General features: G+C 34.6%; 1 protein-coding gene across 1 annotated transcript; it reads right to left on the bottom strand.

Annotated features, from left to right (window-relative positions):
• Window positions 1–8,019: 8,019 nt before the first annotated feature.
• On the bottom strand, window positions 8,020–9,162 carry LOC131996896 (uncharacterized). Its single transcript, XM_059367087.1, has one exon. It carries the CDS (start codon window positions 9,160–9,162, stop codon window positions 8,020–8,022), a length of 1,143 nt encoding a protein of 380 aa, XP_059223070.1.
• Window positions 9,163–13,395: the final 4,233 nt, after the last annotated feature.

Raw genomic sequence — 13,395 nt, 5'->3', positions numbered from 1 at the left:
TTTTTTTATACCCACCACCAAAGGATGGGGATATATTCATTTTGTCATTCAGTTTGCAACACATCAAAATATCCATTTCCGACCCTGTCTTATATATAAAATTGAATTTGTGTTTGTTTGTCGGTTTGTTTGTTTGTTCCGTGAAGACTCAAAACGGCTGAACCGATTTCCCTGTAATTTTCACAGATTGTCTAGGTTGGCCTGGAAGGAAACATAGGTTATATAATTTTTTGATATCGAAAAGGGGGGCGGACGCTCCCCCTAACCCCAAAAGTACTACCCAAAAATAAATGTGGACCGATCTGGACAATAGGTGGACGAATTTCATATTAAAAAGTTGGTCAGAGTAACTGAGGGGCCGTCCCAACCCCAAAACCCCCTAAAATAGGGTTTTTGGACGATCATGACAATGGGACTCAAAAAGGACAATGGGACTCAAATGAAGGGTTTTCGGGAGTAGATTGCGAATATGGTCAGGAAGGACAAATAGACTTTGTAATTTGTTGATTTCGTAGGGGGAGGACCTTCCCCTTTATCCCAACAACGCCATCCAAAGTCGAAAATGGACCGATAGGCACAATATGGATATCAAATGAAAGGTATTGGGGACTAGAAAACGAATATCGCACTAAAATTTGGGTCCAAGTACATAGCGGGCCTCCCCAACCCAAAAACTCTTTTAAACAGATATATTCGACGTTCATGTCAATATGGGCGTCAAATAAAAAGTATTCGACAGTAGATGGCAAATATGGTATACAAAATTAGGTTCAAGTAATGGGAGGTCACCTCACTCCCCAAGTACACCCAAATGTGCATATTAGCCGTTCATGTCAATATGGGCCTCAAATGAAAAGTATTCGACAGTAGATTACAAATATGGAATACAAAATTTGATCCAAGTAATGAGAGGTCGCCTCACCCCCAAGTAAAATTTGGGTCCAAGTACACAGCGGGCCTCCCCAAGCCAAAAACTCTTCTAAACGAATATATTCGACGTTCATGTCAATATGGGCCTCAAATGAAAAGTATTCGACAGTAGATTACAAATATGGCATACAAAATTAGATCCAAGTAATGGGAGGTCGCCTTATCCCCCAAGTACCCCCAAATGGGCATATTAGCCGTTCATGTCAATATGGGCCTCAAATAAAAAATAGCTATTAGATTTATTGATTTTCAGGAAATTGATACTTATTTTCGGGACAAAGTCCCTGGGCTCCACCCCACCCTCAAACAGAATTTAATTACCGATCATGTCATTATGGGGCTCATATTAAATATATTTGAAATTAGAACACGAAGCGTTTATTTACATTAAGGGCCAAGTGTCTCTCTTAACCGGAAATATTTACTACTACGATAATATACAATAGCACCCAAAAGAAAGGTATTTGATAGTGGAGTAAAAATTTACCCAGGAACCGAGAAGGGGCACACTTCTCACACATCAATGAAAGCTTTTCGATTCAAGTTTAAACTCAATGATAAGGGACTTTTTTTATAGCCAAGTCCGAATGGCGTGCCGCGGTGCGACACCTCTTTGGGGAGAATTTTTTACATGACCATGCATGGGAAATGTCGCCAGCATTAAGAAGGGATCCGATATTATCGCCAGGGACATAGGCTACAGTGGCACGAATTCGATATACACATTCAGGGCTAAGTGTCCCAACCCTAAAAAGATATTGGAGAGTTAAAGAAGGCGCAGCGCAGCGCGCCCGGATCGGCTAATAAAGTATATATATTCTTGATCAGCATAAAAATCTAAGACGATCTAGCCATGTCCGCCCGTCTATTCGTTTGTCTGTTGAAATCATGCTACAGTCTTTAAAAATAGAGATATTGAGCTAAAAATTTGCACAAATTATTTTTTTTGTCCATAAGCAGGTTAAGTTCGAAGATAGGCTATATCGGACTATATCTTGATATAGCCTCCATATAGACCGATCCGCCGTCTTAGGTCCATAAAAGACGCATTTATTGTTTGATCTCGCCGAAATTTGGGACAGTGAGATGTGTTAGGGCCTTCCACATCCTTCTTCAATTTGGCCCAGATCGGTCCAGATTTAGATATAGCTGTCATATAGAACGATCTCTCGATTTAAGGTTTTGGGGCCATAAGAAGAGAATTTATTGTTCGATATCGCAGAAATTTGGGACAGTGAGTTGTCTTAGAACCTTCGACAATTTGGCCGAGATCGGTCCAGATTTGAATATAGCTGCCATATAGACCAATCTCTCGATTTAAGGTTTTGGGCCAATAAAAGGCGCATTTATTGCCCGATTTGCCTTTCGACATACTTCTGCTAAATGGCTCAGATCGATCCAGATTTGGATATAGCTGCCATATAGACCAATCTTTCGATTTAAGGTTTGAGCCCATAAAAGGCGAAATTATTGTCCGGTTTCGCCGAAATTTTTCTGCAACTTGGCCCAAATCGGTATAGATTTGGATATAGCTGCCATTTAGACCGATATCTTGATTTAAAGTCTTGGCTCCATAAAAGGCGCGTTTATAATCCGATTTCACCGAAATTTTACTCTGTGACTTATGTTAGTATTTTCAACATCCGTGTCGTATATGGTTCTTCTTCTTCCATATTTCAAAAGTCAAAGAAGCCCAAACTGAAAGAAAAATACTTTCCTAACTTTATGTGGATTTTTGTAATATCCAACAAGAAAATAATTAAAACCCCTTTTACACTGCTCCTTAAAACCGGATTTAAGGCTCTTATCAGCTGATTTTATAAAAGGATAACATAAAGTTGAGTCATTAAAACCGGTTTTAGTGATCAATGTAAACGTGGTTTAATCGATTTATGTATCTATATATACACACACACCTCATATAGAAAACAAAAATAGCAACAAGGATTTATAACATATTTATATATTATATATATACAATTATGGTATATAGCATTAACCATTGTTTAGCAAAGATGAAGAAAAAACAACAATTAAACATATTTACATATTCGAAATAGAAAATCTTATTTATAATATATAAAAAAGCAGTAGAAGAAACGAAAAAAAATCAATAAAAATAAAAAAAAAACTTACTAAAAATCTAAAAATATGTAATTATGCAAAGAATTTTTAGCGATCTTCAAAGTGTTCTTTTAAGTAAAAATAAAAACAGAAAATAGTGTTCTTAATACATTGAACTAGAGCAAGGATCATGACATGCAATTTTTCAACTACAATCTGCAATGGGACAATGGAGATAAGGATCATGCAACATTTTATGAGAAAATTTAAAAAAAAAAATCTCTAAAAACCCTTTTACACTGCTCATTAAATCCGGATTTAAGGATCTCGTCAGCTGATTTTATACAGGGAAAATAGATGATCGAGCCATTAAATCCGGATTTAAAGAGCAGTGTAAGGGTTAAAATTAAATTTGAAAACAGATGATATAGAGGAAAGGCATTTGAGCTGGCAGACTTCACTAGAAGTCTGCACACTATATTTTAATTTATAGTCGATTTATAATCGATTATTCGATTTTAAATCAATCATTCGAACTAAAATCGATTTTACAATTTAAATCGACTATCAGATTTTAAACCAAGCGAAGAATTTATTTTAAATCGAACACTTGGATTAGGTTAGGTTATGATGAAAAGAGGGTGCAGATATTTATCCGCCCCATGTCACTGTGGAAAAATACACCTAAGCCAATAATTGGCTTGTTGTAAGCTCTAAAAACTGAAAAGTAATCTCGGAAAAGAAAATTTTAAGTAAGGAATTTCATGCTAATTAAAAAGCCACTATTGTTTTCCATACCACTCCTCTAAGCTGGTTCGTGTCTGATATTGGGTCCCCACCTAAGTACCGGTGTCTTTTAGCCGCGAAAGCCGGGCAATGACAATGCCCTATCACTTGCCGCTCCGATTTTGCATAAGTAAACTCGTAATCCTATGTGTCCCGTTATGATACCAAAAGCTGTACTGACTTCTTACTCTTACTTTTTTTCAGTAGTAGCCTCGTCCTCTTACGATCCGGTTCACCACATAGGATTTTCGCCATCCTACCGACTGCTTCGCTCGGACTGCGTCGACCCGAAAGGCTTCGGGTTATCCAAGTTTATTGACGGCAGTCCTCTGGCCTTCACCGCCAAATCGTCTGCCCTTTCATTCCCACTTACTCCGTTATGGCCCGGCACACAACGATGCGGATTGTGCCATCGTCAGAGAAGGCGTTACTCTCCTTCTTACACTCCAGGACTGTTCGTGACCTTACCGTCCTGGTTGTTATTGCCCTTATGGCCTGTTTACTGTCAGGTCCGGGTGACTTAAATGGTTTGAGGCTCCTCGAGGCTTCCTTTACCATAAATTCCGTTACGATAAGCCTTCGATCAACCTCATTATTCCAAAATTCCGGTGTCTCCGTGAGTCCCGTCGTATCCTGTGGAAAATGCTTTTTCAACAAAAGCCTCAACATTGGTTATAAATCTAAATAATCTATTTTATACCGAAAACTTGGTTTGAAAGCTGATAATCGATTTTGAATTGTAAATTCGATTTTAATTCTAATGATTGATTTTAAATCGAATAATCGATTATAATTCGACTGTTATTTAAAAATTGGAAATTAATCGATTTTAAATCGAAAATCTACTTTAAATCAAATGGTGCAGTTTAAATCGAAACACTATTCTTACTCATATAACCGATTACAAATCGATTAATCGATTTTAAATCGTATAAACAATTTATAATCAATTAAATCGAATAAACATCTAGAATCGAAAATTCGATTTAAATCGAATAAACGATATTAAATCGAATAATCTATTTTCAATCGAATAATTGACATATCGAATAATCCATTTTTAATCTAATGCTTGATTTTAAATCGATTATTCAAATAATCTAATTAAAATCGAAAATCGACTTTAAATCAACTATCGAAAAACGACCACCCCCCCAGAGGGCTTTTGAAATGGAAAATTGGTTTTTAGTCGAATAATCGATTTGACATCGAATGATTGTTTGTAAATTAAATAATCTAGCCTAAATAAACCAATAGATTTTCTCGAATAATAGATATTTAATTCAAGAATCAATTTCAAATCGAATAATCGATTTTATATTGAAAGATCTATTTACAATCGAATAATCGGTTTTAAATCATTTAATCGGTTTTAAATCAAATAATCGATTTTAAAGCGCTACTCGATTTTAAATTTGATTTTAGATTTTATTTTGAAAGATATCGATTATAATTTGAAAAATCGAATAATGGATTTTTATCGAATAATGGATTTTGTAGCGTATAATCGTGTCTAAAGCAAACCTTTTGAAATCGGACAGATGATTTTAAATCTGATAATCAATTTCAATCTTCTTGAAATTATCAAAAATTGAATTCAAATCTAATAATCAATTTTAAATGAATAATCGAATACAAATCGAATAATCGATTTCAAATCAAATATTCGATTTAGTCGAATAATCGATTTAAAATTGATTAATCGATTTTGAGTCGAATGATCTTTTCCCATTGTCCTCATATATATTTATAAATATGTAAAATATTAAAACAATGTAAAAACTAAACTAAATAAAATATTGAACATACATACAATGTACGTATGTTTGTAAATTATTTTGCAAATAGTAGTTGTTAGCTGAAACACCGTTTCCAAACTTATTCTATAACATAGATTAACTTTAAATAAAACAAAAAACGAAATAAACTAAATTCTATAAGAACTTGTAAAATTTAAAGCACTTTTAATTAAAACCCCCTCTATATAACTATAACTATAAATAAGAAAAAATATAAAATATATAAACAATTATGCATATATACATAATTCATTACAATAAAATAAAGTACCAATAACAAAAGTAGTTTGAATTGTGTTTAAAGAAAACAAAAAAAAAAAACTGTTTTTAACGTTTTTAATCGATTGGCATTGCCCCTCTTAAATAAAACAAAAGATAAAAAAACTAGAATTCCGCTTATTTACATAGACAAATCAGAAAAAAATTTAAGTATATTTAAACACTTAAGTATATGATATACATAAATATTTGCATAAATAAATCTAAAAAAATTAACATACCAACATTTAGATATATCCGCAAACATATATTTAAATAAAATCAATCCCTCATTTTAATCGAGAAATTTTATCGATAAATCCCAATACTATGTTATGAAATTTTAAGCTTTCGCTATGTTGCATTCTTTTAAATTTATTTAAAAATTAAAAAAATTACAATTCCCAACCAAGGTGACGAACATAATTGTAATATAAATTGAATTGGTTAATTTTGTGTTAAAAATGATTGAAATTTAGTCTTTAATGAAAACTTCATTGAAATTTTGTCTTAATAGAAAATTTCATAAAAATTTTGTCTTTAGAGAAAATTTTTTAGAGATTTTGTTAAAAAGAGATAAAGGACTGATGCTAAATGTCTGGATTTGAAACCTGGAGGGAACATCAATGCTGGCGACGACATTTGTGTGGTAATATGCCAAAACGTTTCCCCAAAGATGTTCCGCACTGAGTCTTTTGAGAAAATTTCTTTGAAATTTTGTCTTCGGAGAACATTTTTTAGAAATTTTGTCTTTAGAGAAAATTTCTTAGAAATGTTGTCCTTAGAGAAAATTTCTTAGAAATTTTGTCCTTAGAGAAAATTTCTTAGAAATTTTGTCCTTAGAGAAAATTTCTTAGAAATTTTATATTTATTTATTTATATTTATTTATTTATTAAATATCTGAAATCCTAGTACAACAAGACATAATATCTTATAAATTACAGTACTAGGTATAAGATGAAGATTTTTAAATACAGTAGATACAATTTCAAACTATAAATATATAAAAGTAAAAGTATAAAGATTAAGATTAAAAAATTATGTAGATTACGCATTACTGCAAATATGTTGACAAATCCTTTTTGAAGCGAGATGCGTTGCTAACTATTTGTAATGTTGTGGGGAGGTTGTTCCAAAGACGAATGGTATTTATCAAAAACTGGTATTCAGACTTAGTTTTTCTGTAGCGTAACTGGATAATTTTTCTTCCACGATTGGAACGAGCGAATTGCAATTTCGTATAAAGGTATGACGGTTCGCGAGTGTAGATTATTTTGTGTAGGAATGTAATACACCTAAATTGGAGTAAGTTGTCGAAACTCATGTTAAAAATTTTATACGAGTATGACGATATTCTCTCCCGCCGACTTTTTTGAAAGATATATCTAGCTATGCTATTGTATGCTACGGTCAACAATCGTTTATCAGCACTATTACAGTTGGCAAATAATTCGCATCCATACAGGAGCACTGGGACCAAATAGGTCTTTGCAAGCAGCATTCGAATATTCAGTGGGGTTGAGTTTTGTACAGCCCATAGATTTCTTAACATGCCATATGTCTTTGCAATATTTCTTTGGATGTGATTAGTCCAGTTTAAGCGTTCGTTAAAGATTACACCGAGATTTGTTGCATTCAACACAAATTCAATAACCGAGTTATTAATGTGTATTGGGGGTAGACTTTCTTTGTTTACTTTGTTGTTTGATATTAAAATGCATTTTGACTTTGTTGGATTGATTGTAAGATGGTTGCTGCTGGCCCATGTATATATGCTTAGTAAATCATTGTTTATATCATCAATACACTGGGCTATATTGTTTTTTTGTGAGCTGGCATACAATTGAACGTCATCGGCGTAAATGTGAACATCACAGTTACGTAAAATTGATGGTAAATCATTCACATACATGCTAAACAACAAAGGGCCCAAGATAGACCCTTGTGGCACTCCTCTATTGACTGTTATTACATTCGATGTTAGATTATTATGGCATACAGATTGTGTTCTATTATATAGATATGTTGATAACAATCGACAAGCAGATTTAGCGAAATTGAATAATTTTCTTAGTTTCTCGAGCAAAATTTTGTGGTTAACTGTATCAAATGCCTTACTGTGATCTAGTAAAACTAGAATGCACGTCATATTCTCATCCATTTTGCATCTTAATTCCTCAACTAAGTCAGTGAGAACTGTAATACAACTGCTTTATTTTTTTGTCCTATTCCGATGTTGCGTATGATCTTCCATTTAGATCCACTATCGACTGCAGTAGAGAATTTTTGCTGATAATATTGGTTTTTTGCAGTCTTTATTGAATCCGAAACTTTTTTTCTTGCCTTTTTGAACTGGTCGTAGAGCAAGTGGGTTTTAAAACGTTTCCATCTCTTGTACAGCTCATCTCTGTAGTTAATTAGGCGTCTGATCTCTTGGCTAAACCATGGCTGTTGATTGTTGCACACAATTCGAGATTTTAAGGGAACACAAGCGTTGTAAAGATTTGTGATATGGTACTCCATATAATCTATTTGATCTTCGACAGAGTCTAAATTATAGACCACGCTCCAATTAATTTCATTTTCTAATGTCCAGAGACTGTGGAAGTCAATTTTGCTAAAATCTCTGTACACTGTTTGAGATTTTGCTCTGTCAACAAAGGTGTCATAAGTAATGAAAATCAGATCATGTTTTGAGAAAGTTGATGCAGAAAGTTGATCGTATAGTAATATTTTAGACGTGCAGTTGACAAAGAAAGCATCAAGAAGTGTGTTTCCAGCAGAGGAAAAATGTGTTGGTGTTGATGTATTTACTGAGTAGAGACCCAGTGTATTCATAGACTCCATAAGTTTTTTCTCGACTAAGAGATTGCTGTTAAAGTCTCCAGCGATGATAACATCATTGTAGTAAACCGAATGTGTTTCAATTACGCGTAATAGATTATTGAATGGAATATTTCGGTTGGGTCGGTATAAAGTTCCCAAAAGAATTTTAGATCCTTTTGTTATCAGCTCCAAGAATATATATTCAATTTCACTATCGGTTTCAGACTTGATTTTTACGCTGCATTTTAATTCCTTACGAATGTATATACACACGCCGCCTGCATTGGATACTCGATCAGCTCGAAATAGATTGTAGTCCGAAAGATTATATACAAAATCATTAAGTTCTGGGTGGAACCACGTCTCGGATACACATACAATATCGATGCTGGAGGAAGTAAATATGTTTCTAAGCTCGTCCATTTTGTTGTTAAGGCTTTGTGCATTGATGTGGACAATAGAAATTCCATGTTTTTGTTTCGAGAGCACCCTAACCATTCTGTATAAACCGTCATTGGAACAGTGTCTTATATTAGTCATCGATACAAATGATTAAAAAGCAACGCATGTAAATAGTATTTGTAGTTGTATGATTTAATGGGATTATGACATTGGTTGGTGAGATAGAGGTTATTTCTAGTATTAATAAAATATTCTGGTAAAGTACTAATTTTTTTTAATTTTATGTAATTTATGCAAAGTTTTAATAATCTTAAGAAATTAATTTTTGTTGACGCCGAATTAAAGTTGTTCAATATTGTTTTCCAAGCGTAAAATATTTGGTTCATCTGCCACACGAAAAAATTGGTCGAGTTGATTTAATGAATCTACGCGAGTACCTTTTTCTTCGTTTTTAATCTTTACATATACGAGCCCGCGTAATGTAAATGCAGTAGAAATTAGCTTTTGCTTTTTCATTTTGAGAGCTGTCTGAAATATTTTGTAGTTATCTTTAGTTAAGTCTTCATTTAAAAAAAAGTGTTTGTTCGAATGAAAACCGCACATATCCAGAGAGAGTTGTCTTCCTGTTTCACGTTTGTATGTAGAGACAGTTCTAAGAATGAAGTTTCGATCAATTGGAGAAAAACATTTCACAAATATAGGTCCATCGACAGATTTGATTCTATTATTACGAATGCGGTGTATAGAAGCTATGTTAGGTGTTGCAATTTTGAGTGAGTCACATAATAACGAAAAAATGGCAGAAAGATCTTCGTTCACTGTGTTTGGTATGCCACACAATTTCAAATTACATGAGACGTTGATGTTTTCTTGGTGATTTAATTTAATTTTTAAATCACTGATTTCTTTTTTAAGGTCCTGTATTTGAGGTAATGAACTTTCGATATAATTCACTCTATCTGAAAGCCCATTTATATTTGCTGTTATCTCTAATATTTTGTTTTCGAATATACGCAAAGAGTTTTGCACGGCTTCGTCTATCTTTGCAGTAATTACTTCAGTTTGTTTGGCAAACTTCTGCTCTATTAATTGAATCAATTTTGGAGATTTGTTTTTGGACGAAATCGGGGTATTTTCAATATGGTTCGACTTTCCTCGAGGAGTAGAAATTAAATTTGCTCGTAGGCTTGACATTTTGGTACTCATTTTTAACGAATTTTATTTCTAATTTTGTTTATGTGTAATTATTTTGATTTAAAAATGATGTTATGGCAACCCTTTAATAACACTGTGCTCTATATTATTGACTACCCTGTTATCACAGACAAAAACCCGATGTTAATCGATTTTTTTTGCAGTTTTACACTGTTATCGTTGAAGTGTTTTGTTTTATCGTCTTCACTAGGTTTGATAGACAAGGCCAGCTGTTTAGTTATTTTGATTTGTTTGTAATGGTGTAATCAAAGCACTTTCCAGTGATTTTATTTTTGCAAAGTATTTTTTTTGTGGTAATAGAACTTTTAAATAATTAAATTCCGTCGATTAAGACTCACAAAGCGTTTGTATTTTATTGTTCACAAATTAAGAAGAGTTTAAAGTGTAATAATGATTTACTGGAACAACTAATTTATGTCTCTTAATATTTTTTGTTGTGATAACAGAGGGACACCGAAAAAAACGCGGTTTGTTTGTTGGACGATTCTAGTGTAATTTTGTCCTTAGAGAAAATTTCTTAGAAATTTTGTCCTTAGAGAAAATTTCTTAGAAATTTTTTCTAAAGACAAAGAGACTAAAGAGAAAATTTCTAAGAAATTTTGTCTAAAGACAAAGAGACTAAAGAGAAAATTTCTTAGAAATTCTGTCTTTATAGAAAATTTCTTAAAAATTTTGTCTTTAGAGAAAATTTCTTAGAAATTTTGTCCATAGAGAAAAGCCAGTAATCCGCCTGTTGTGCGCTCTAATTACTAAAAAAGTAACCTCGAAAAAGAAAATCGATGTTAGGAATTTCGTGTTACTTAAATCCTTAATTGTTTTCCATGCCATGTCCCTAAGCTAGTTCATGTCTGGTATTGTGTCCCCACCTAAGTACCGGTGTCTGTTAGCCGCGAAAGCCGGGCAATATGATAGGAACTGCTCCAATGTCTCGTCAACTGGTCTAAGGTTAGGTTAGGTTTAAAAGATGGTGCGTATATTAATCCGCTAAGCCATACACCTAAGCCAGTAATCGGCTTGTTGTGCGCTCTAAATATTAAAAAAGTAACCTCGTAAAAGAAGTTAGGAATTCCGTGCTACTTACAAAATCCTCATAGTTGTTTTCCATACCACGCCCCGTAAGTAGATTCATGTCTGGTATTGAGTCCCCACCTAAATTCTCCAAAGTCTTGCCGCGTTGAGAATAGTCCTATGTGTCCTGTTTTGATACCAAAAGTTTTACTGACCTCTTGCTTGCTTCCTTTCAGTAATAGCCTTGTCTTTTCTCAATCCTGATCTCCCCATAGGATTTTCGTCGTTCCGCGATCGTAGCCCATGCTGGATTAGCGAAATTGGCGAAGATTATTGGATCCACAAGTCCACTAAGTATAAGTGGCGGTCTGCAATCAGACTCATATAGTAGTTTTTATCCATCCGTACCACAGGAACAGCAGAAGGAAGATTCCTTCTAGTTCCAACCTTTTAAGCATTCAGATCGCTTCAAAAAACTGCGAGCTACCAGGGGCGTTCAGAGGTCGCGGATAGTGGAATGCTCCATACGGAGTAGCTGTAACGGCAGTCGGGGACAATCAGCGGTATCGAGCGGACTGTCTCAGTGCGAGGTCGGGCGGCAACGGCTCTTGCGAAAATACTGAGTGTCTATGATGCTCGATATGACAAGGCGGGTTATTGGCGCCTTTAAGTAACCAATGGCCTCCCTGTTCCAGCGGCGATCGGTCCTTTGGACCGGAACGAGCTTGATAACCTACAGGAGCTTGACGAGAATCGCCACCTCCACATGAAAATGTGGCTACAACAACAACATATGCCTGTTTTCCAACTGCAGGCATTGGACGCACAAATCTCGCATTTCCTACCCAGATTTACGAAATCTAAAAGAAATTCCTTAACACTCGTACCAGTTATAGTCAGTGGCAAAACTTACGCCCTTTTTCCTGAACTTTGAAGCAGTGATACCCCTTGTAACAGTAACATCCATGGTATTATTCTGCACTCCTAACACAGAAACGAAATGAAGTGAATAAGTTTTGAAAATCTCAGTACTCAGTGATGTGTTCACAATCCGCACTTTGTGATCATCAGTAATTCGTCACTCTCGGGCCTTATACTGAAGACTTAGCTTATATGTGGTTAAGGGCATGTTCAAAGATTCCAGTTCCTTTGATATGTGTACGGTAGTTCCTAGTCATGCAAGCTCGATTGCTTTGCAATGCCCTGGGATATTTCTGTGGCCCGGCACCCAGAACAGGTAAATTTTGAACTCTTCGGCCATCTCATTGAGAGATCTGCGATAGTCGAAGAAGGTTTTTGAATTCAGAAATATTTTCCCCACAGATTTAATGGCTGTCTGGCTGTTTGAGTAGATATTTATGGCTTTAAACCCCTGCGAGAAGAAAAATTTCAGCGATAATTATCTCTTCCTAGTGCTGGCAACACTTCTGAGGTATTTACCTTAGGTAATGAGTCTCTACAAGTGGTGCCGCTCTGCGGTAAGCCGTTCAAAGTAGACAATAAAAAGAGATTTAATGGCTGTCTGGCTGTTTGAGTAGATATTTATGGCTTTAAACCCCTGCGAGAAGAAAAATTTCAGCGATAATTATCTCTTCCTAGTGCTGGCAACACTTCTGAGGTATTTACCTTAGGTAATGAGTCTCTACAAGTGGTGCCGCTCTGCGGTAAGCCGTTCAAAGTAGGCAATAAAAATTAAGGTCTCTTTTAATTGAGTTTAAGCTTGCATTGGAAAGCTTTCATTAATATGAGAGAATAATCCCCACTGATCCTTAATGGGGTGTGGCATTCGAAAATTTGTAATTTTACACCGTTGCTGTATCATTGAGTTGAAACTTTAATTGGACTGATTTCATTGCTATGAGAGAAGTATTCCTTGTTTCTTAATGGAATACTTTTTGGAAAATTTATACACGCTTCCTAAGGTTTGGTGTTGTATAGGAACAACCGTTGTGTTGCTCAGTGACATTTTTACTCGATTGGGCCTGAAATTTTGGAGGTGGTGTTTTTTTATTACTGGTTTTTTTCTATTTGAAATTGTCATTCAAAGAACTTGCCAAATGCGATCCATGGTGGCGAGTACATAAGATTCGGTCCGGCCGATTTTGT

Source organism: Stomoxys calcitrans, chromosome 4 (genome assembly GCF_963082655.1).
Source record: "Stomoxys calcitrans chromosome 4, idStoCalc2.1, whole genome shotgun sequence".
Lineage (NCBI taxonomy): Eukaryota > Metazoa > Arthropoda > Insecta > Diptera > Muscidae > Stomoxys > Stomoxys calcitrans.
Note: the sequence above shows the minus strand (reverse complement) of the source record. Positions and strands in the feature narration are given on the sequence as shown.

Coding starts and splice junctions, on each gene's coding strand:
- LOC131996896 (XM_059367087.1), bottom strand. CDS start 9,162: ATGGTTAGGGTGCTCTCGAAACAAAAACATGGAATTTCTATTGTCCAC.